This window comes from Nuphar pumila, chromosome 5 (assembly GCF_984573655.1).
Source record: "Nuphar pumila chromosome 5, dmNupPumi1.hap1.1, whole genome shotgun sequence".
NCBI lineage: Eukaryota > Viridiplantae > Streptophyta > Magnoliopsida > Nymphaeales > Nymphaeaceae > Nuphar > Nuphar pumila.
This window is the reverse complement of record NC_143253.1, coordinates 6,266,504-6,289,846: the sequence shown is the minus strand read 5'-3', so window position 1 is coordinate 6,289,846 and position 23,343 is coordinate 6,266,504. Positions and strand designations below refer to the sequence as shown.

The following is a 23,343-nucleotide window of genomic DNA, read 5'->3' as shown; positions in this document are numbered from 1 at the left end:
GAGATACCTTCTGCTGCTTTTTACACCTCCACGAGATTAATGATTCCCCTAAAAAGACACAAAAGCCAGTGGTTGAGTGTCTGTTATTGGGATCACCTCCCCAATCAGCATCAGTATATGCAATTAAATCAAGAGAAGAGGAGGAAGATAAGAAAAGTCCTCGTGAAAGAGAGGACTTGATGTATCTGATAATACGCATGACTGCTCCCATATGAACAAAAGTAGGAGCATGTTGAAATTGATTTGCTGTATGAACAGCATGTGCTATATCTGGTCTGGTAATGGATAGATAGGAAAGTGCCCCGACAAGCTGTCTGTAAGGAGTAGGGTCTGCAAGAAGTTCTCCATCATCAATCTTCATTTTAACATTAACAACTTCTGGAGTGTCAACTTTCTTATCATCAGTAATACTAGACTTGAAAACAATATCAAAAGCAAATTTAGTCTGAGATAATAAATATCCTCTAGGAGAATAAGCAACTTCAATGCCTAAAAAATATCTCAACAAGCCCAAATCAGTCATTTCAAAATGAGATTTAAGAAGTGTTTTGATTGTTTCAACTCCCTGTTTATCGCTTCCGGTGATGATCATATCATCCACATAGAGAAGAAGCACAATGATCCCTGCATCAGAATTCTTAATAAACAAAGCAGTGTCAGTTAAACAGAATTGAAAACCAATATCAATCATAACACGACTAAACCTATCATACCAAGCTTTTGGTGCTTGTTTAAGTCCATAAAGAGCTTTTTCTAAGCGAAGGACTTTACCCTTAGGAATACTTAGACCAGGAGGGGGTTCCATATATACTTCTTCAACTAGCTTTCCATTTAAAAAAGCATTTTTGACATCCATTCGAAAAATAGACCATTTTTTGATAGAAGCTAAAGCAATTAAGGTTCGGACAGTAGTCATACGAGCCACCGGAGCAAAGGTTTCTTCATAATCAATCCCATATTCTTGGGCATAACCTTTGGCTACTAAACGGGCTTTATATCTTTCAAGAGTACCATCACTCTTGGTTTTAATTTTATAAACCCATCGACATCCTATAGTTTTCTTCCCTGGAGGAAGATCTTGAATATTCCATGTAGAAGCCTTTTCAAGTGCATCTAATTCAACTTTCATGGCTTCTATCCATTTGATATCATTTTTTGCTTGAAAATATGTGGATGGTTCTTCATATGAGTGAATTAATGCAATAACTGCCCTATATGTGGGTGAGAAAGACTCGTATGATACAAACTTTTCTGGAGGCCTCGAGATTCGGGATGATTGTCTAGTTGGAATGTTAGAATATTTCTCAAGTGCACATGGAGTATTAGACTCTTGTCGCCTGGAATATTGAATACTAGTATCTCTATGAACTTCTTCATTTTCAACATTAAGATCAATAATTCTTGGATCATCATCAAAGTTACAATCAAGGTCATATTCATCAGATGTTGATGTTAGATCTAGCAAAAAGGAGTACTCAGTGACGTCTTTTAATTTTCTAAAATCAAAGAAGCTCTCCTTTTCAAGAAAGGAAACATTTCTAGACACATATAGTTTATTATTTTTGAAGTCAAAACATCTATAACCTTTCTGGTTTTCAGCATATCCTTAAAAGGCACAGGGAATCGCACGAGGGAAAAGTTTATCATTTTTGTCAGTAAATATGAAACATTTGCACCCAAATATTCTTAATCTAGAGTAGTCTGGAGAAATGTTCATAAGTTTTTCAATGGGAGTGATATTTTGTAACGAAGAAGATGGCATCCTATTAATGAGATAGGTGGCAGTTAAGGCAGCTTCTGCCCAAAAGTCTTTAGGGACTTTATTTGCTATTAATAAAGTTCTAGTGGTTTCTATAATATGGCGATGTTTTCGTTCTGCCAGTCCATTTTGTTGAGGTGTATAAGGACAAGATCTTTGATGTGTGATGCCATGCAATTTAAGATAATTTTGAAAATCTGTGGATAAAAACTCTCCCCCTGAATCTGTGCGAAAAATAGTAATATCATTTTGAAATTTGTTTTTAACCATATTATGAAAAGTTTGAAAGTATGAAAATACTTCAGACTTATGTTTGAGAAAGTACATCCACGTATGTCGGGAGAAATCATCGACAAAAATAACATAGTAAACAAATCCTCCTTTAGAAATTACTGGTGCAGGACCCCAAACATCCGAGTGTATTAATTCAAGTGGTCTTGAAGAGAAAAAGGTTCTGTTCTGAAATGGTAATCTTTTCATTTTGCCGAGAATACAATCTTTACAATCAAATGATTCAGAGTTACAAAATTTCCCTAGATTTGGAAAATGTTGGATTTTGGCTATATGTGGGTGACCAAGTCTCTTATGCCACAGTTCCAACTCTATTTTTTGAATATTATAACAAAAAGCTTTCTTCGGCATTTCCAAAAAATCCATGTAATAGAGTCCTCCTTCTCTATGGCCTTCCCCAATCAGCTTGCCTGACTGGCGATCCTATACCCAACAACCATGAGAAGAAAAAGAAATATTACACCCATAATCAGAAATTTGAGATACAGATAAAAGATTTAAATTTAATTTGGGAACATGTCTAATTTCTGGAATAAAAAATTTTTTTGTTTTATAAATTTTTTCAAAATCTCCTATTCGTTCTATTTCAAGAGAAGTCCCATCAGCAGTAAAGACCTTTGACACACTTGTTTTATTTTTAACACATTTGGATAGACTTTGATTATTTGGGGTCATATGAAAAGATGCACCAGAGTCAAGAAGCCAAGAAATTTTACCTAAATCAGAAAAAGATGAGGCTGCTGCGCCGGTTGAAGCTTCAGATGAGGAAGAGGCACCTTTGATGAGAGGCTGAAGGATCTCCATTAGTTGGGCCAGGGAAACTGGTGCATCCTGATCTTTAGGCTCCGATCCAGCAATTGCAGCTCTTTTTTCTCTCAGCTCCTTAAGTTTGGGACATTGTGGCCTGTAGTGTCCCGGTTCATGACAGTGATGACAAATAACTTTCTTCTTATCATAGTCACCATTTTGTCGGTTAAAGTGAGGAGGCCTATATGATCGAACATGATTCCCTGGTCTAGACACGGCTAAAACGGAATCATCTTCAATTTTTAAAGAACCTTTCCGGAGACGATTTTGTTCCATTGTTAACTCTTCAATAGTTTCAACAATAGAAGGAATTTTTCCCCGGTGAAGTAGGGCCGATTTAGTGGTTTCAAATTCCGGCCTTAATCCAGTGATAAACTGGTAAAAATGTTCAACATCGAGTTGTTTCTGACGAAGCTCGATGTCTTCGGCACAATGCCACTTTGGTTCTAAAAGGGAAAGTTCTTCCCAAAGTTCGGACAACCCATTGTAATATTCACGAATAGTTTTGTCTCCTTGTGTCATCATTCGAACTTTTTCTTGGAGGTTGCACACGTGTGCAATATCTTTAAGGGAATACATATTCTTAAGGTATTCCCATGCCTTATCGGCATGATCAAATTTGGCAAGACTTGAGCATTTTTTAATGTCAACGCTATTGATAAGCCATGACATTATCTTCGCATGAGATATTCTCCATTCTTTCCATTTCTTCTCGTATGAGGCAATAGCCTTGATTTTCTCTTCTTCCGATAGAGGGACGTCTTTATCTCCCTCCTTTTTAGTAAGAGATAGCTTAGGTTCCGAATCGGAACCATCCACAATCCCCCATAAGCCTTTTCCCCATATATGGTGCTTCATGATTGAAGCCCATGTTACATAGTTCGTATCGCTTAGTTTCATAGGCATGATGGTGACTTTATCATTGTCATCCATCGATTACAAGGAGAGAAAGAATAGGGATAGAAGAGAAACAAGGAAAATGAGAAAGAAAAAAAGAAAAAAAAAAAAACAATACAACAAGATGTGAAATCTTCTCCAATGAAGTGATAAAACACTTCTCTTCAAGTGGCGAACACTTTTGCAAACGGGTACGGAAATCGAGGCAGCTTTTCCTCAAGATTTAGTACTTCCGCGGCTCTGATACCATGAAATGAAATGGGGATCTTCGAAACACGAGCTTTGATTAACAAGAGCAAGTGTCAAGAATGACACTAAAGCATAACCCTTAAAAAGGGTATAACTGGAAACAAAATAAAAATAAAAATGTATTCTTTATTGATATGAAAAACCAATTGCTTAAGAAGCATTGGAGTAAAATACAAGAGGGGCTGCACCCCTTTATATACACAGCTGAAAGAGGACTCAATAGAGTTGTTGGGCACAGTCCAACAGCTCTATTTAGAGCTGTTGGAATGTGTCAGTCCAACAGCTCTATTAAGAGCTGTTGGACTGTGTCAGTCCAACAGCTCTATTGCTAGTCAAGTCTGGACAGGACTTGACTAGCAACAGTCATTCTAGTTCAAACTGAACTAGATGACATAAAGACAAAAAATAAAAATAAAGGAAAAAAAATACAGAAAAGAAAGAAATTAAAAATGTATTTATATATATATAATAATATAATATTATTATATATACATATATGTACAGTTTTACATTTTAACAAGGACTAGTGGATATGACAGATCGGGAACTCAAATTAATCCTTACTAAAATAAAAGGTAAGAAAAAAGCACCTCTTACGAAGGTTGAAAAAATCAACACAATAGCTAACTATGAGAAGAAATGGAAGGAATGGAGAATGGGGCAAGACAAGATTGTGTTTTGGCTTACTTATAGTGTTGACATTAAGAAATGCTCTAGTCTGATTAATTCAAACATGCAAATAAGACATGAGATTATCTTAAGAGAATGTATTCTCTTGAAGATATTGCACATGTTAAGAGGTGAACTCCAAGTTTACCTGCGCAAGGAGGAAAACGAGTGAAAGAGAAAGAGAGCTGCAGAAGGTCACGGCTGAATCTAGCACGTTTGACTGATCTATTCAAGGCATACATATATAAAAGATTACAAAGATTAGGGTACAGAAATACCCTTTAATGAATATTTAAAATTACAACATAACACAACCCTTATATGGATACGGGTCTGGATTGGATCCAGATCTATAAACGATTCTTTTCACCCTCCCTCAAGTTGTACATGATCTTGGATCATGAACAACTTGCCTTTTAACATCCAATTCATCATACCCGCTCTACTGAGAATATCCACTGTGTACTTGTGTTGAGTGAGAGTAAGTGTATTACATGTCTTGTCGACTTCCACCCTAAGGAAATATCGTAGATCTCCGAGATCCTTCATTTTAAATCTCTTATTCAACAATTTTTTTACTTCCTCAATATGAGTTTCGCAGTTACCTGTAATGATGATGTTATCTACATATATCAATAGAAGTATGGTCACACTCTGCTTCTTGTAGATGAATAATGAATGATCAAGAAGAGATCTAGAGAAGCCATGTCTCTGTATTTCAAGCAAAAAACTCTCAAACCAAGAACGAGATGCCTGTTTCAAACCATATATCACTTGTTTCAATTTACACACGTATTGATCAATATCTTGTTCTGTATATCCTGCGGGCTGCTCCATATAAACTTCCTCCTTCAGATCTCCATGCAGGAAGGCATTTTTAACATCTAGCTGACTTAATATCCATCCATATTCAACAGCTAGACCCAGCACAATTCAAATGGTCCCCATTTTCACCACAGGACTAAAAGTTTCATCAAAATCCTGCCATTGCTCTTGTGTGAATCCTTTTGCAACAAGTCTAGCTATGTACCTTTCAATGCTCCCATCAGGTTTATATTTAATCTTGTACACCCATTTTGATCCGACTATATTTCTATTGAGTGGTCTGGGAACAACCTCCCAAGTACCACATTCATGTAGAGCTTCCATTTCTTCATTTATCGCTTCAATCCACTTCTTTGAGTTGGCAGCTTGATAAAAGGTGAGAGGTTCTTCTTCTTTGGTTATGGCTATAAAAAACAATTGAAAATCGAGTGAAATTTTTTTGTAGCTGACCCATTTGTCAAGTGGGTGTCGAGCCCAAGTAGACCTCCTGACGGGCAACATCTGTGAGGAAGTAGGAGGCATATTAAGGTCCGGACATGGAGTAGAGACAGGTGAAAGTTCCTTCTCACGTCGAGTGTAGATGATGCCCTTATACCTTCCTGTTTCCAAGGGTTGACCATCAACCCTCTTCTGATTGTGATGCATCTTCTGACTCCTCACATGCTTCCTTCTTACTGCAGTCCGGAGGGCATTCAGTATTAATGTTGGGGAAGAGTTCAGAGCTTAGCCATGGATAATATACCTCAACATTGGATCCTGAGCCAGAGAGGTTAGTTGGTTGATTATCAAAGTTCATCTCATCAAAAATAACGTTTCTAGACACTTTGATGCGTTTACTCGAAGGATCATAACACATGTACCCCATATATTCATCCACATACCTCACAAATCTACACTTCAAGGCTTTGTCTTGAAACTTATGCCTTAATGAGCTATCAATGTGCACATAACAAACATATCCAAAAACACGTAATTCATGGTAATCAGGATGAATGCCAAAAAGTGTAAAGTATGGTGATCTGTTTTCCAACAGTGACATAGGCAGGCGACAATATGTCGATGCTTCCTCTCATCAATCCTATTTTATTGAGGTGTGTGTGGGCAAGACACTCTCTTCCTTATTCCATTATGCTGAAAAAATTCAATAAAATCACTAGAGAACTCTCCCCCTCCATCACATTGAAAATATAGAATGTTTTCAGAGAAATAGTTTTTGATAAAGGAATAGAACTTTTGAAATAATCCAGACTTCTGATTTATGCTTCATGAAGAATATCCAAGTGTAACGTGAATAGTTGTCAACAAAGATAAGGTAGTATCTACTTCTAGAACCAGAAGCGATTGGAGCAGGGCCCCAGACATCAGAACATATGGTCTCAAAAGGCCTTGAAGCTCTTTTATTGATTGAATTGAAGGGTAAAACATGACTCTTACATAAATGACAACTCAAACATTTTATTTCATTTGTTTTTTAACCCAGACTAGACTTAGGAATCAAATTATTTGAGACAAGTTTTTCAATGAAATGACAACCACAATGACCCAATCGACTCTGCCAAAGGATTGGCTTATTATATTCATAAATAGCGAACACAGACTCAGATGAAACTAATGATGGATGCTGATAGAGCTTCGATGAACAAGTGGAATGAATTGTGGAGCAAGGATCTTCTAGAAAAATGTACATATTGCCTCACCTTTTTCCCTCAGCGAATGTCTCCCTCGTGCGAAGATCCTTGACATAAACAAAAGAGGGAGTAAATTCAACTGAAGCATTAATATCATCAACAAGTTTTGAGATGAAAACAATATTTTTCTGAATATTTGGTGCATGAAGAACATTTGAAAGTTGAAGGGAAGACTTAGACATGGGTATAACAACATTTCCAATCTGTGATATGGAGTAGTGAGTCCCATCTCCTGTGACTATGCTATTTCTACCAACATAAGAAATAAGGTTTAGGAGTTTACCCACATCACCTGAAACGTGGGTTGCTGCCCCTGAGTCAACATACCAAGTGCCTTTATCATTTTGCTTCATATTTAGCCCTGCCAGTGCTGTCAATAGTAACTCCTTTACTTCTCCCCCAGCCAGTGTTGTTAAAAGCGCGCCTCAAGGCGCAAAAAGCGCGCCTCGCCTCGAGGCGAGACCCTTTTCGCCTTGAGGCGCACGTAAAAAGGCGCAACAGCCTCAAGGCGTACGCCTCATGCGCCTTGAGACGTACGCCTTGAGGCGAGGCGCGCCTCAAAGTGAGGCGCGCATTAAACATCGGATGGCCCGGACCCGAGTTCGACCCGGATCCGGGCCCGTATTCTCGAAAGATCGAGAACCTGTGTCTTTAAAAAAGACACAGGTGCTTCGGGGCGAGGGAAAGCCCTCGCCCCTTCTCTCTCCACTCCGTCCCCTTTCGTCCACCGCCACTGCTCGCCGCCGGCCACCACTCGCCGCCAGCCACCACTCGCCGATCACCACCTCTGCTGAGAAGGGATCACTCGCAGTGCGACCACTCGCCGTGCGACCACTCGCCGCCGCCACTGCTGTCGTCGGCCACCACTCGCCGCCTCTGCTGAGAAGGGATCACTCGCAGTGCAACCACTCGCCGTGCGACCACTCGCCGTCGGCACTGCTGTCGCCGGCCACCACTCGCCACCGCCACCACCCGTCGCCGATCATCGTTTTCCTTCAGGTATGGCTTTTTCGTTTTTTTTTTTTATTAACCAGGGGCGTATCTAGGGGGGGCAGGACTGAGCTGTAGCCCAGTCCTGCCTCCTGAAACAGTTAAATTTTTTTTTTTTAAAAGCCCAGTCTTACCCCAACCCTGATTCCATATGAAATAGATTTTTATCCATTTTTGTAGCTCAGCCCAGTCCTAGCCCAGCCCTGACTGCAGCAAATAGTTTGATTTGTCCATATGAAATAGATTTTTATTAATAATTGTAGCCATTTTTTGTCCATATGACTGCGGTCCCTTGTTTTCCTTTTTTGTCCATATAACTGTAGCGATGATGATTTCTTGGTGTGCAATCAAATATGCGATGTCCTGAATTGTTTAAGCATGCATTGATTTGGTTTTTCGTCAATAATGCTTGCTTACTTGAGGCATATGAGAGAGAGAGAGAGCCTGGACATCTTGTGCAGAATACAGTCCAGAAATTAATTCCTTGCTGCTAAATTTGCATATTTTATTATTCTTTTGGAAAGCATCATTTGCTTTTCATGGTGGAGAATATCAATCTGCTTTGAAAAGAAAGGAACTGAAAAGGCTCTTATGGAACTTGTATCCCTTGTCATGTTGGTGGTCACTTCAGCGCAACTTCTCTTGAAGATAAAAGTTGGACATAAAGGAGCAGTTGTATGGTTATTTCAATCAGTTTCTGATGTATAGGAGCCCACCCGACCTACATTTTGGAAATAAATTTGTTGAATGAAACAATAAAAAGCAACTTTTTCTTCAAACTGACTATTTAAGGATCTCTCAAGATGCTATTAGGTCTATCTAGATGTTGATCCATAGGATATTTTACACTATAACCCATTTTAATTGAATTAATTTGTGATTTTTATTGGCTCACATCTTTGAGTATGAAAACAGTCTCAGTTTTGAGTGCTTTTACAATAGGATAATGAAGCAAACTAAAACAGATTGTAGGGTTGTAGGTTTCTTTTCACTACTGTGTAAACTGAGGTAGAACACACAATTGAAATATTCAAACATAATGGTGACCTCTGTTTAGCATATTCAATATATGTTTTTTTTTTTCGGCATTTTCACAATTTCTTGGGGTTGATCTCCGGAGTTGGTTGGTGTTTTCTTTTTGTTTTTGAGAAGAAATCTGGGATCCAAACCACCTCCACTCTATCTCTACTATGTGTGTGTGTGGCTATAAGTGTGCATTATTGAATGAACTTTGAGACCCAATTAAAAAACTGACCTAATTATATTTATTATTTTTTTCTCGTCAATTATGTTTTTTTCTAGGATTCGTATATAGCTTATACACCAAGATTGTCTATTTTGCATTTGTTTTCATGTAATGTGGTCAGCAGAATGCATGATGTTAATATATATTTTGTGTTATGTATTTTTGCAGTTGAAAAATGGCAAAAGATGTAGGATGGGATCATGGAGTTAAAGTTTCAAATCCTACTAAAGATCCCAAACTTGTAGGACATGTAATTTGCAATTACTGTCATAAACAGACTACAGGAGGCATCTATAGGCTAAAACATCACTTAGCTGGCACAAAGCATGGTGTAAGCATGTGCGAAGAGGTTCCACCTGACGTGAAAAGATTTTTTCAGAATCATCTAAAGGATCAGAGGCTAAAGAAAGAAGAGTTAGAGCAAACCAAGTTGGATATTGGGAGAAGTGTTTGTTTTGGATCATCAACCGGCGATAATGTGAATAAAGAAGCTAGTAGATCAGGTAGTGATGCAAAAACAAGTGCAGCTGGTCCTATGGACCTTTTTGTGAACAAAGAAGCACGGCAAACTACAATAAACACTGCTTTCAAAAGGGATGAAAGAAAAAATGCATGTCGTGCCATTGGTAGATTTTTTTATGCAAATGCTTTATCATTTAATCTTTGCAACAGTCCATATTTTGGTGCAATGGTAGAAGCTATTGCAAATTATGGGCGAGGGTTCAAACCACCTTCTTATCATGAGATCAGAACGTGGATTTTGAAGGACGAGGTAGATTGTACTCATGAAATTTTGAAAGAGTTCAAAAAAGAGTGGCCAAAGGTTGGTTGCAGTATTATGGCAGATGGTTGGACAGATGGGAAAGAAAGAAACTTAATTAATTTTCTTGTGAACAGCTCATCTGGGACAGTATTTTTGAAGTCCGTTGACATCAGCGACATGGAAAAAACTGGTGCAAATTTGTGTCAGTTGTTTGAAGAAGTTGGTGAAAGTAATGTGGTGCAATTCATTATAGATAATGCACCAAATTATGTGGCAGCTGGAAATATGTTAACAGCAGGAAAAACATGTTTTTGGACACCATGTGCAGCCCACTGCTTGGATTTTATGTTAGAAGATATTGGAAAGATATCAATTTTTAAAGATACAGTGGAAAAGGCAAAAAAAATTACAAGATACATTTATAGTCATGCATGGGTATTAAATTTAATGAGAAAATTCACAAAGAAGAAAGAACTTCTGCGTCCAGCCGTCACTCGTTTTGCCACAACATATCTTACACTTCATAGTATTGGATGTTATAAGAAAGAGTTAAAGTCGATGTTCTTATCTTCAAATTTTAGAACATCTAATTACTATAAGAAATCTGATGCTAAGAACATTTCTTGTATTGTTCTTAATGATCATAAGTTTTGGGCTGCCATATCATATGCAATTAAAGCTACACTACCTCTCGTCAAAGTGTTGCGACTCGTTGATGCAGACGAACCTGCTATGGGATTTTTGTATGAGACAATGGATAGAGCGAAGGAGGAAATTGCTTCAAACCTTGACAATGTCCAAAGAAAATATAAACCTATTTGGGATATCATTGATAGACGATGGGACTTGCAACTTCATAAGCCTTTGCATGCAGCTGCCTATTATTTAAATCCACATTTTCATTATGCTGACAACTTCAACCCTGATGGAGAAGTTATGGGTGGCTTTTATGATTGTGTTGAAAAATTAGTTTCTGATGCAAATATTCGGTTGAAAATTACAACACAAATCGATGCATTTAAAAAGGCAAATGGCTTGTTTGGCAGAGAGGCAGCTGTTACAACAAGAAAATTAAAAAGTCCTGGTAAGTTTGCAATTATGTTGTTATTTGTCAATATTTTTTTATGTTTTTGTTAATTATGACATTCTTAATGTTTTTATCAATTTTTTATTATTTTATTTGAATGCAGCTGATTGGTGGAGTTCATTTGGGCACGAAAATCCTGAGTTGATGAATTTTGCAATTCGAATTTTAAGTTTGACATGCAGTGCATCGGGCTGTGAGAGGAATTGGAGTACTTTCTCATTGGTTTGTGACTTTGTATTTTATTTTTGAAATACATTTTTATATTTTAATTATCTTATATTTGATTATCAATGATTTGAAATTATAGGTGCATACAAAACGAAGGAATAGACTTGAACAAGAGAAGATGAATGCATTGGTTTTTGTAATGTACAATATGAAATTAAGAGAGAGAAATATGAAGAGGAGGGCTACCAAAGACCCTATATGTCTAGATCATATAGACTCAGACGATGAGTGGATTGTGGAGAAGGAAGATCCAGTGTTGCCAAGTGATCCCAATTGGTTGGAGGATTCATGGTTGGATCCGAACTTCGACATAAATGCCATTGAGCATGTTCCTATTGAAAAAGTCACTTCACCTCATGTTTCACAAAGTGGTTCTAGGCAAGACATGTCTTCAAGAGATCGAGGTAAAGTTATATTCCTTTTACCTAGCTATGAATATAAATGTATTTTTTTAATTACATAACCTAAATATTTAATACATGTTTTTTTATTGAAGGAAAAAGAAAAGCAAAAGAAGTAATTGAGGACGTGGATGAAGAAAGTGTAGATGATGAAGAGTCAGAGAATGAAGATGAAGAAGAACCTATTTATATGGATTCTTCAGATGATGATATTGAAGACTTAAATATTGATGATGACGAGACACAACAAGAGCCTAGGCCCTAATTCATATCATAGAGCTATTGGCCATTTATATGTTTTTTGGGACTTTCAGTTGTAATTGTGAATGTTAACACTCTCATTTTGAAGAATTCTGGACAAATACATTAACATTTGGTTGTTAATGTTAACATGCATTTTTAAATTATGACATGATGTTGTTAGTGCTAATATGCATTTTGTTGTTAATGTTAGTTTTTTATTGAATGAATGGTCATATTTATGCAATTAGATACTTATATAGATCAAGTTGTTGCATTAATGCTACTTTTACATGTTAATCTCATATTTTTTTCGTATTTATTTGAGATTTTTTATTTCGTGTTAGTTGGCGCTTCATCAATAAAGCATTTCTTATTTATTTATAATTTTAGATCATTTTTATAGCTTTTTTTAAGTTTAAAAAAAAAAAAATTTGAGGCTTACGCTTTGCGCCTCGAGGCTTACGCCTCGCCTCAGATTTTGGTGGAGCGCCTCGCTACGCCTCAACGCTTTTAACAACACTGCCCCCAGCCTTTGAATTTTTTGTGTCTTTCTTGGCTTCTAATTGCAAAGATTTTCCTTTATTTTGGGGATTGAACCAATAATTTGCTTTAATATGTCCCCTTTTGTTACATAAAAAACAGATAGGAATAAAAAAGCACCACCTCCTCTTCCTCTGCCATAAGTCAGCCCTGTAGCAAGAACTTCTTGAGTCCCAGATTGCACATGATTTTCTTCAGAAAACCCCTTCAGACTCATCTCATATTGTAACAATTTTGCACGTATATCTTCGAACTTAGGAAGCTCTGGGAGACACAATAAGGACGTTGACAAAACATGATAATCTGCCCCAACCCACTTAGAGTTTGTTGTACTTTATCTTTGTCATTTCCGTGATACTCTTCATTCTATTTAAGTATTCCAGGATCGACATGGAATCTTTCCTCAACATCTGAAATTCTCGCTTAAGAAACACAACTCTAGCTTCAGATATTTGTGAATATGTCTGAAGTAATTTATCCCACAATTCCCTGACTGAACAATCATCAGGAATGTCTACAAGAACCTCTTGCGTCAATGTAGAGGTGATGTATGCCACCAATGCTTGGTCTCTCTTCATCCACGCGATGTAATCTGGATTTCTGAGAAGCACAGTAGAAGATGCCCCTTTATCATCTTCCTTTTCCTGCGAGATAAACTCTGGAGGGATTGGAATTGACTCATCCAGACGTCCAGAGAGATCTTGACTCCTTATAAAAGGGACGATCTATCTTTTTCAAGTCAAAATATTGTTATTGTTTAACTTATCAGACACGAGTTGACTAAGAAAATTAGAAGAAAGAGGCGTTTGTGAGAATGAGGAATCCATTGAGGGTAACACAGAAGATTGGTGATAAAGGAAAAGAAGAATTACTAGACCAGATTCAGTCGATTGATAAAAGAATCAACCACTTTTATTATTCTGCCCTTTTTTTTTTGCAGAAGTTTAACCAGGAAAATTATATCCTGTCGTGACATAAGTGGTCTGAAGCTGTCAACACTGAATCGGTTTCAGATTGATAAAAAATCCCTTGTTGAATGAATATAACTAGTCTTCAACAAATCCTGTAATCTCGAATATCAATGATATAGATAACACAGAAAAATTTCAAGTAAACCAAATTGGCAGCAGATCGATGATCCCTTTAAATGAGCAAAGATTGCTGGCAACAAAAGAAGAAGATAGAAGTCGATATTTCGACGTGGAGAGAGACGTTCCTGATTTAAAAAAAAAAGTTTCAGAAATCGGCGATTAAAGAAACAAGAATACGCTGATTAACTAACACAAAAAAAATTTATAGGTTGAAACACAAATTTAAATATGTCGCTGATATAAATTCAGAAGAGACGTAGGTATAAGTTTAGAAAAGAACGCAAATTTAAAAGGACACTGATTTAAGAAGACGCTGATTTAAGGAAAAAGGAGGAATGAACGCAGATTGATTAGAGGTCTGGGTTTGAGAAAAAAAGAACGCAGATTGATTCTGGGTTTAGAAAAAGAACGCAGATTGATTCTGGGTTTAGAAAAAGAATGCAAATTGAAGAAGACGCAGTTTTGGGTTTAGAGAAGGATTTAGAGAAGACACAAATTAGATATACTGAACTCACGGATTTCTCGGCTGGGAACTTAAGATCTCTTTGGAGAGTCCTTTTGGAGAAGCAATCCCAGGCCCAGCTTTCTATTGCTCTGATACCATGTTAAGAGGTGAACTCCAAGTTTACCTGCGCAAAGAGGAAAACGAGTGAAAGAGAAAGAGAGTTGCAGAAGGTCAAGACTGAATCTAGCATGCACGACTGATCTATTCAAGGCATACGTATATAAAAGATTACAAAGATTAGGGTACAAAAATACCCTTTAATGAATATTTAAAATTACAACATAACACAACCCTTATATGGATACGGGTCTAGATTGGATCCAAATCCATAAACGATTCTTTTCAGATATTGCATATACGTGCAATTTACAAGACAAAATTCGTACTATGACCTAAGGAGGAAGAAGCATTGGAGAATACTTTAGTGAATTATTCGATCTTTGGAATGAATTGGTTCTTCTTGAGCCTAGATGGCATTGTTTTGAAGATATAGAATTCCGCCAAAAACAAATAGATGTACAACACTTCTATAAATTTGTGAATGGCCTAAGACCGGAGTTTGAGTCCACAAAATCGTCTCTCTATAGAGAAAAAGTTTTCTCTATTGAAGACACGATTGAAGAGCTAAGTATGGAGGAAAATATGCTTAAAAGGAAGACTCCTAAGAGTGAGGATGACTCGGTTCTACCCGTATCTAGGCCAGGAAACTATGTCCATACTTACAAACCACTATACTATGGAAGGCCAAACAATTATCATTATGGAAAACAAGACAACAAGTTTGAAAAGAAAAAAAATATTTGCTATTACTGTCATGAACCGGGAGACACGTCAAAACCGATTTCCCTAAGTTTAAAAGACCTTATGAGAAAAATATTGCCTCAATTGCACAAGAGTCAAGTGAGTTCAAATCTGTTCAAGATTCATCTATTGAGAACATGTTCTTCACTCAACTAGTGGAGGCTCTTCAACCTTTACTCAAAGGAGCTTCATCAACTGGAGTCGCGATCTCTTCCTTTGGCATCACTGATCTCATTAAATCTCTTTGGCTTATTGACTCAAGTATCTCATTTCACATGACACTAAATAGTGATATCTTATCTGAATGTCATAACTCAAGTGAGTCAAATGTGCTTACTATTGATGGGACATCTCTTGAGATAAAAGAAATGGAGAATTTCAAAAGTATTATTCAAAATTCAAAAAGGTTTTCTATTTTAAAAATTAGATATAATCCTAAATTAAATCTAAATCTTTTGTCTGTTTCTCAATTATCTGACCATGGGTGTAATGTTTCTTTCTCCCTCATTGGTTGTTGGGTGTGTTAAAATGTAAAATTGTAAATATATATCTATATATATATACAAATAAAATATTTTTTCTTTTCTTTTTTTTTGTAATTTTATGTTTTTCTTTTAGTCGTCTAGTTCAGTTTGAACTAGACTGACTTTGCTAGTCAAGTCTCAGTCCAGACTTGACTAGCAATAGAGCTCTTGGACTGTGTCCAACGACTCTATTGAGTCCCCTCTCCCTGCAGTGTATATAGGGGTGCAACCCCTCTTGTAATGGATTCCCAAATGCTTCTTAAGCTTTTAGGTGTTTTCATATCAATAAAGATTATTTTATTTCCTATTTGTTTTCTATAATACCCTTTTTAAGGGTCATGATTTAGTGTCTTTCTAGACACTTTCTTTATGAATCTAAGTTCGTGATTTGAAGATCCTCATTTCATTTCATGATATCAAAGCCACGGAAGTATTAAATCTTGAAGAAAAGTTGCCTCGGTTTCTATGCCCATTTGCAAAAGTGTTCGCCACTTGAAGAGAAGTTTTGTATCACTTCATTGGGAAAGATTTCACATCTTGTTGTTTTGTATTTCTTTCTTTTTTCTCATTTCTCTTCTTGTTTCTTTTTTATCCCTACTCTTTCTCTCTCCTTGTAATCGATGGATGACAATGATAAAGTTACCATCATGCCTATAAAATTAAGTGATACGAACTATGTAACATGGGCTTCAATCATGAAGCACCATATATGGGGAAAAGGCCTATGGGGGATTGTGGATGGTTCTGATTCAGAACCTAAGCTATCTCTTACTAAAAAGAAGGGAGATAAAGAGGTTCCTCTATCAGAAAAAGAGAACATAAAGGCTTTTGCCTCTTACGAGAAGAAATGGAAAGAATGGAGAATATCTCATGCGAAGATAATGTCATGGCTTATCAATAGCATTGACATTAAAAAATGCTCAAGTCTTGTCAAGTTTGATCATGCCGATAAGGTATGGGAATACCTTAAGAATATGTATTCCCTTAAAGATATTGCACATGTATGCAACCTCCAAGAAAAAGTTCGAATGATGACCCAAGGAGACAAAATTATTCGTGAATATTATAATGGGTTGTCTGAACTTTGGGAAGAACTTTCCCTTTTAGAACCAAAGTGGCATTGTGCCAAAGACATCGAGCTTCGTCAGAAACAACTCGATGCTGAACATTTTTACCAGTTTATAACTGGATTAAGGCTGGAATTTGAAACCACTAAATCGGCCCTCCTTCACCGTGAAAAAATTTCTTCTACTGTTGAAACTATTGAAGAATTAACAATAGAAGAGAACCGTCTCCGAAAAAACTCTTCTAAAGCTGAAGATGATTCTGTTTTAGCTGAGTCTAGACCAAGGAATCATGTTCGATCTTATAGACCTCCTCACTTTAACCGACAGAATAGTGACTATGATAAGAAGAAGGTTATTTGTCATCATTATCATGAGCCAGGACACTACAGGCCACAATGTCCCAAACTCAAGGAGCTAAGAGAGAAAAGAGTTGCAATGGCTGGATCGGAGTCCAAAGATCAGGATGCACCAATTTCAATGGCACAACTAATGGAGATTCTTCAGCCTCTCATCAAAGGTGCCTTTTCTTCATCTGAAGCCTCAACCGGCGCTGCAGCCTCAACTTTTTCTGATCCAGGTAAAATTTCTTGGCTCATTGACTCCGGTGCATCTTTTCACATGACCCCAAATAATCAAAGTCTATCCGAATGTGTTAAAAATAAAACAAGTGCGTCAAAGGTTTTTACAGCCGATGGGACTTCCCTTGAAATAGAAGGAATAGGAAATTTCGAAAAGATTAATAAAACAAAGAAATTTTCTATTCCAGAAATTAGATATGTTCCAAAATTAAATTTAAATCTTCTATCTGTGTCTCAAATTTCTGACTATATATGTAATATTTTTTTTTCTCATGGTTGTTGGGTACATGATCGTCAGTCAGGAAAGCTGATTGAGGAAGGCCATAGAGAAGGAGGACTCTATTACATGGATTTTTTGGAAATGCCGAAGAATGCTTTTTGCTATAATATTCAGAAAATTGAGTTGGAACCCATATATAGCCAAAATCCAACATTTTTCAAATGTAGGAAAATTTTGTAACTTTGAATTATTTGATTATAAAGATTGTATTCTTAGCAAAATGAAAAGATTACCATTTCAAAACAGAACATTTTTCTCTTCAAGACCACTTGAATTAGTACATTCGGATGTTTGGGGTCCTGCACCCGTGATTTCTAAAGGAGGATTTGCTTACTATGTTATTTTTGTCGATGATTTTTTTCGACATACGTGGATTTACTTTCTTAAACATAAGTCTAAAGTATTTTCACACTTTCAAATTTTTCATAATATGGTCAAAACAAGTTTCAAAATGATATTTTTATCTTTCGCACAGATTCAAGAGAGTTTTTATCTACTGATTTTAAAAATTATCTTAAATTACATGGCATCACACATAAAAAATCATGCCCCTATACTCCTCAATAGAATGGGCTGGCTGAACGAAAACATCACCATATTATGAAAACCACTAGGACATTATTAATAGCAAATCAAGTCCCGAAAGATTTTTGGGCAGAAGCTGCCTTAACCGCCACCTATCTCATTATTTAGATGCCATCCTCCTCTTTACAAAATATCACTCCCATTGAAAAACTTATGAAAGTCTCTCCAGACTACTCTAGACTAAGAATTTTTACGTGCAAATGTTATATATTTACCGACAAAAATGATAAACTTTCCCCTCGTGCGATTCTATGTGTTTTTCTAGGATATGCTGAAAATCAGAAAGGTTATAGATGTTTTGACTTCAAAAATAACAGACTATATGTGTCTAGAAATGTTTCTTTTCTTGAAAAAGAGAGTTTCTTTGATTTTGAAAAACCAAAGGAAGTCACTCAGTATTCGTTTTTGTTAGATCTAACATCAACACCTGATGAATATGATCTTGAATGTAACTTTGATGATGATCGAAGAATTGTTGATCATAATGTTGATGATAAAGAAGTTCATAAGGATACTAGTATTCAATATTTCAGGAGACGAGTCTAATCCTCCATGTGCACTTGAAAAGTATTCTAGCATTCCAACTAGACGATCATCCTGAGTCTCGAGGCCTCTAGGAAAGTTTGTGTCATACGAGTCCTTCTCACCTACGTATAGGGCAGTTATTGCATTAATTCACTCATATGAAGAACCATCCACATATTTCCAAGCAAGAAATGATATCAAATGGATAGAAGTCATGAAAGCTGAATTAGATACACTAGAAAAGGCTTCTACATGGACTATTCAAGATCTTCCTCCAAGAAAGAAAAATATAGGATGCCAATGGGTCTATAAAATTAAATCCAAGAGTGATGGTACTCTCGAAAGATATAAAGCTTGATTAGTAGCCAAAGGTTATGCTCAAGAATATGACATTGATTATGAAGAAACCTTTGCTCCCGTGGCTCGTATGACAACTGTTAGAACCTTAGTTGCCTTAGCCTCTATTAAGAAATGGTTCATTTTTCAAATGGATGTCAAAAATGCCTTTCTAAATGGAAAGCTAGTTGAAGAGGTATATATGGAACCCCCTTCTGGTTTAAGTATTCCTAAAAATAAGGTACTTCGTTTAGAAAAAGCCCTTTATGGTCTTAAACAAGCACCAAAAGCTTGGTATGATAGGTTTAGTCGTGTTATGATCGATTTTGGTTTTCAATTCTATTTAAATGACACTGCTTTGTTTGTTAAGAATTCTGATGCAGGAATCATTGTGCTTCTTCTTTACGTGGATGATATGATCATCACCGGAAGCGATAAAAAGAGAGTTGAAATGATCAAAACACTTAAATCTCATTTTGAAATGACTGATTTAGGCTTATTAAGATATTTTTTAGGCATTGAAATTACTTATTCTCCTAGAGGATATTTATTATCTCAAACTAAATTTGCTTTTGATATTGTTTTCAGGTCTGGTATTACTGATGATAAGAAAGCTGATACTCCAAAAGTGGTAAATGTTAAAATGAAGATTGATGATAGAGAACTCTTTGCAGATCCAACTCCTTATAGACAACTTATCGGGGCACTTTCCTATCTATCCATTACCAGACCAAATATAGCACACGTTGTTCACACAGCAAGTCAATTTCAATATGCCCCCACTTCTGTTCATATGGGAGCAGTCATGCGTATTATCAGATACATCAAGTCCTCCCTTTCACAAGGACTTTTCTTATCCTCCTCATCTTCTCTTAATTTAATTGCATATACTGATGCTGATTGGGGAGGAGATCCCAATAACAAACACTCAACCACTGTTTTTTTAGGTGAATCGTTGATTTCGTGGAGGTGTAAAAAGCAACAGAAGGTATCTCTCTCATCCACTGAAGCTGAATACAGAGCCATGGCAACCACGACCATGGGAGTAGTTTGGCTCCGACGACTGCTTGCTGATATGGGAGCTAAAGCAACAAAAGCTTCACAGATGTGTTGTGACAACAAAAGTGCGATCTACATTGCCAGTAACCGAACATTTCACGAACGCACCAAACATATCGAAATGGATTGTCACTACATCAGAGAGGAATAACTACACGGGACAATTGATCTGCCATATGTTACTTCAGAATATCAGTTAGCAGACTTCTTTACAAAGCCTCTTGCTGCTCCCCGATTCCACTTTCTCTTAGACAAACTTTCGCTCATTGTACCGTAAGTTTGAGGGGGAGTGTTAAAATGTAAAATTGTAAATATATATATATAAATAAAATATTTTTTCTTTTCTTTTTTTTTGTAATTTTATGTTTTTCTTTTAGTCGTCTAGTTCAGTTTGAACTAGACTTACTTTGCTAGTCAAGTCTCATTCCAGACTTGACTAGCAATAGTCGTTGGATTGTGTCCAACAACACTATTGAGCCCCCTCTCCCTGCAGTGTATATATAGGGGTGGAACCCCTCTTGTAATGGATTCCAAAATGCTTCTTAAGCATTTAGGTGTTTTCATATCAATAAAGTTTATTTTATTTCCTATTTGTTTCCTATAATACCCTTTTTAAGGGTTATGATTTAGTGTCTTTCTAGACACTTTCTTTGTGAATCTAAGTTCGTGATTCGAAGATCCTCATTCCATTTCAGGGTGCAGGATCGCCAGTCAGGGAAGCTCTTTGGGGAAGGCCATAGAGAAGAAGTTATATACTACATAGATTTTATAGAAATACCCAAGAATACCTTTTGTTATTGTTGAGAAGCAATCTACGTTTCTATGCAATTAAGGGTAGTTTAGTAACTATTTAATAGGTCGGGTCTATGGTAATTTCTTATTGTTTCAAAGGGTATTATTGTGCATACTTTATTGTTGGTTAATCTCTCTATTTAAGGGAGATTAGCCCTAATGAGTAAACACGATTTATTCTTCTCTCTCTCTTGTTTTGCTTGAAACCCTAGCCGACTACATGGTATCAAAGCAGGTTGCAGACCTGGGCGTGTGATTTGATCGAGCTCCTCCTCCTTTGGAGGCAACCTAGTTGCTCAACCCATCTGTAGAAACCAGGTTTACGCGTGGGAGCAGAAAGTTTTTTTTCGGCCTACGGCTTGAATCTGATGCCAGATTCTTGGATCCGACGTCAGGCTTTGTTCTTGGTGTGTCGTAGAGGATAGATTTGTTGTTGACATCAGTGTGGAGGCCAGTCGATGGATGCAAGTACGTGATTTCTGCGTCGCGGTCATCTGGTATGTAAACAAAAAAAAAACAAAGATTGCAGTCGTTGCTTGGAGTCGATCTGGTGTTGAATGATACAATTTTTTTTTAATCCAATTATGCGTTCAGATATGGGTGTCAATCTGAGGTTGAATAATGCAATTTTTTTTATGATTCAAGTCTGCGTTCAGTTTTGGGTGATTCAAATTTACTTGTCGTGGTTGTGGGTTTCATGTTGCATGTAGCGGCCTTCCTCTTTGTGATCTAAATCAGATCTGTTGGGTCGATGGAAGTGTTTGTGGGTGGTGTTTTTAAATATGACAATGGAAGTTGCCGATCGTGTGAAAAATCAGATCTGATCAGCGTCTCTTAAATCTGATTAGATCTATTAGTGTTGAAGTTGCATATCGGTGTTGGTCAGATACATAGTCGTTGGTGGACATCTCAGATCGGAGTTCAAGGTTGTGTTTTAACTAAGCCATAACTGGTTATTGGCTGCACCCTTTCTCAGAATAGTATAATTTTTTTTGCGGCAGACTGTGTGTGTGGGAGTGTCTGTGAAGTGGAACACATATACAACCCAATCTCATGGCTGAAACGCAGAAAAAATTGAAGAACGACTCAGTGACTGATTATAAGGCTTTTGCTAATCCATTCTCCTATGGATCATCCGTAAAGCTTGATGAGACCAACTATGCTAGATGGTCTCGTACGTTCATGATGTCTATATCAGGGCATCGCAGAAAACATATTTTGTTAGAAAGTGAGCCTAAAGACAAAACTGAAAGTATGAGACATGGGAAGAGGACAATGATATTGTCATGTCATAGATTATGAACAGTGTGCAACCTTCTATCGCTGATGGGCTAATTTATTACACAACTGCAAAACAAATTTGGAATAATTTGCAAGATACTTACAAGAAAATAATATAAGTCACATTCTTAAAGTGGAACAAGAGATCTATCAATTGCAGCAAGGAGAGCAAACTCTAGCCCAGTACTATGCCTATGTGAAAGCTGAAAAGAAGTCATCATTATGTATATGCAGGACCCGACCCGCTTTATATATTGGATCGGGTCCAAACCCAATCTACGTATAATGTAAATCAGCATGTTATTAAGGGGTATTTTTGTACCCTAGTAATTTTATACTCAACATATTAAATAGAATGAAAGGCGCAGCCACAAGGGGTCTGACACACTTTCTCTGGAACCTCTCTCTCTCTCTCTCTCTCTCTCTCTCTCTCTCTTTTCTTCTCGGTGATAGATCTGGGTAGAAAGCTGCTCCCTTCTCACATGGTATCAGAGCAGTGACGTATCTGGGAGTAAGAAAGCTGCTTCATCTGCAAAAACTGTACCCAACCAGTCTGCAGAAGCTGCTCAGCCTCTTCCTATCAGGTCAAGTACCCTGCCAATCTGCAAAAGCAGGTCTCGTGAACAGTGTCTCGTGAACAGTGTGTCCCGTGAACAGTATCCTACTGCAAAAGCTGCTCCATCAGGTCTTGTGCTGAAGCTATACCCTGCCAGTCTGCAAAAGCTGCTCAACCAGTCTGCAAACTATGTCAGTACCCTAATGCAAAAGCTGCTCCATCAGGTCTTGTGCTGAAGTTGTACCCTGCCAGTCTGCAAAAGTTGCTCAACCAGTCTGCAAACTCTGTCAGTATCCTAATGCAAAAGCTGCTCCATAAGGTCTTGTGCTGAAGCTGTACTCTTTCTTTTATTCCTTCTTGTCGCACGAAATATAAGTTTCGTTTCTTCTCATTTACGTCTTTTCTTCTCATTTATCGATCCCCGAGATTCCTCTATTTCATTTACTGAACCCTTTTCTTCTATTCCTTCTTGTCGCACGCAATATAAATCCCTTTTCTTCACATTTACTGAACCCCTATCATTTGTTCAGTCTGTCCATCCATCTGTTCATATTCCTACCGAGTTAAAAGCCCTGTCGTTGGCAACCTTGGCAGGATTGAATATGAAGCAAAATGATAAAGGCATTTGGTATGTTGACTCCGGAGCAGCTACTCATGTCACGGGTGATGCAGGTAAACTC

At 37.1% G+C, this 23,343-nt stretch overlaps 2 protein-coding genes across 2 annotated transcripts in view; one reads left to right on the top strand and one right to left on the bottom strand.

Moving 5' to 3' along the window:
- LOC149836595 (trihelix transcription factor ENAP2-like) overlaps positions 1-23,343 on the bottom strand; it is a 57,312-nt gene that overhangs the window by 3,627 nt on the left and 30,342 nt on the right. The window lies entirely within an intron of this gene.
- On the top strand, positions 10,047-12,284 carry LOC149836596 (uncharacterized). The gene is made up of 4 exons (XM_090005463.1): positions 10,047-11,268; positions 11,375-11,493; positions 11,579-11,903; positions 11,996-12,284. Exons 1-4 carry the CDS (start codon positions 10,110-10,112, stop codon positions 12,163-12,165), a joined length of 1,773 nt encoding a protein of 590 aa, XP_089861589.1. The 5' UTR covers positions 10,047-10,109; the 3' UTR covers positions 12,166-12,284.

What these genes read in the sequence shown, in the direction of transcription:
- LOC149836596 (XM_090005463.1), top strand. Translation starts at nt 10,110, where the DNA reads ATGGTAGAAGCTATTGCAAATTATGGGCGAGGGTTCAAACCACCTTCT. An exon ending in ATTGGAGTACTTTCTCATTG is followed by an intron (nt 11,494 to 11,578) that starts GTTTGTGACTTT and finishes TTGAAATTATAG; the next exon opens with GTGCATACAAAACGAAGGAA. An exon ending in CATGTCTTCAAGAGATCGAG is followed by an intron (nt 11,904 to 11,995) that starts GTAAAGTTATAT and finishes TTTTTATTGAAG; the next exon opens with GAAAAAGAAAAGCAAAAGAA.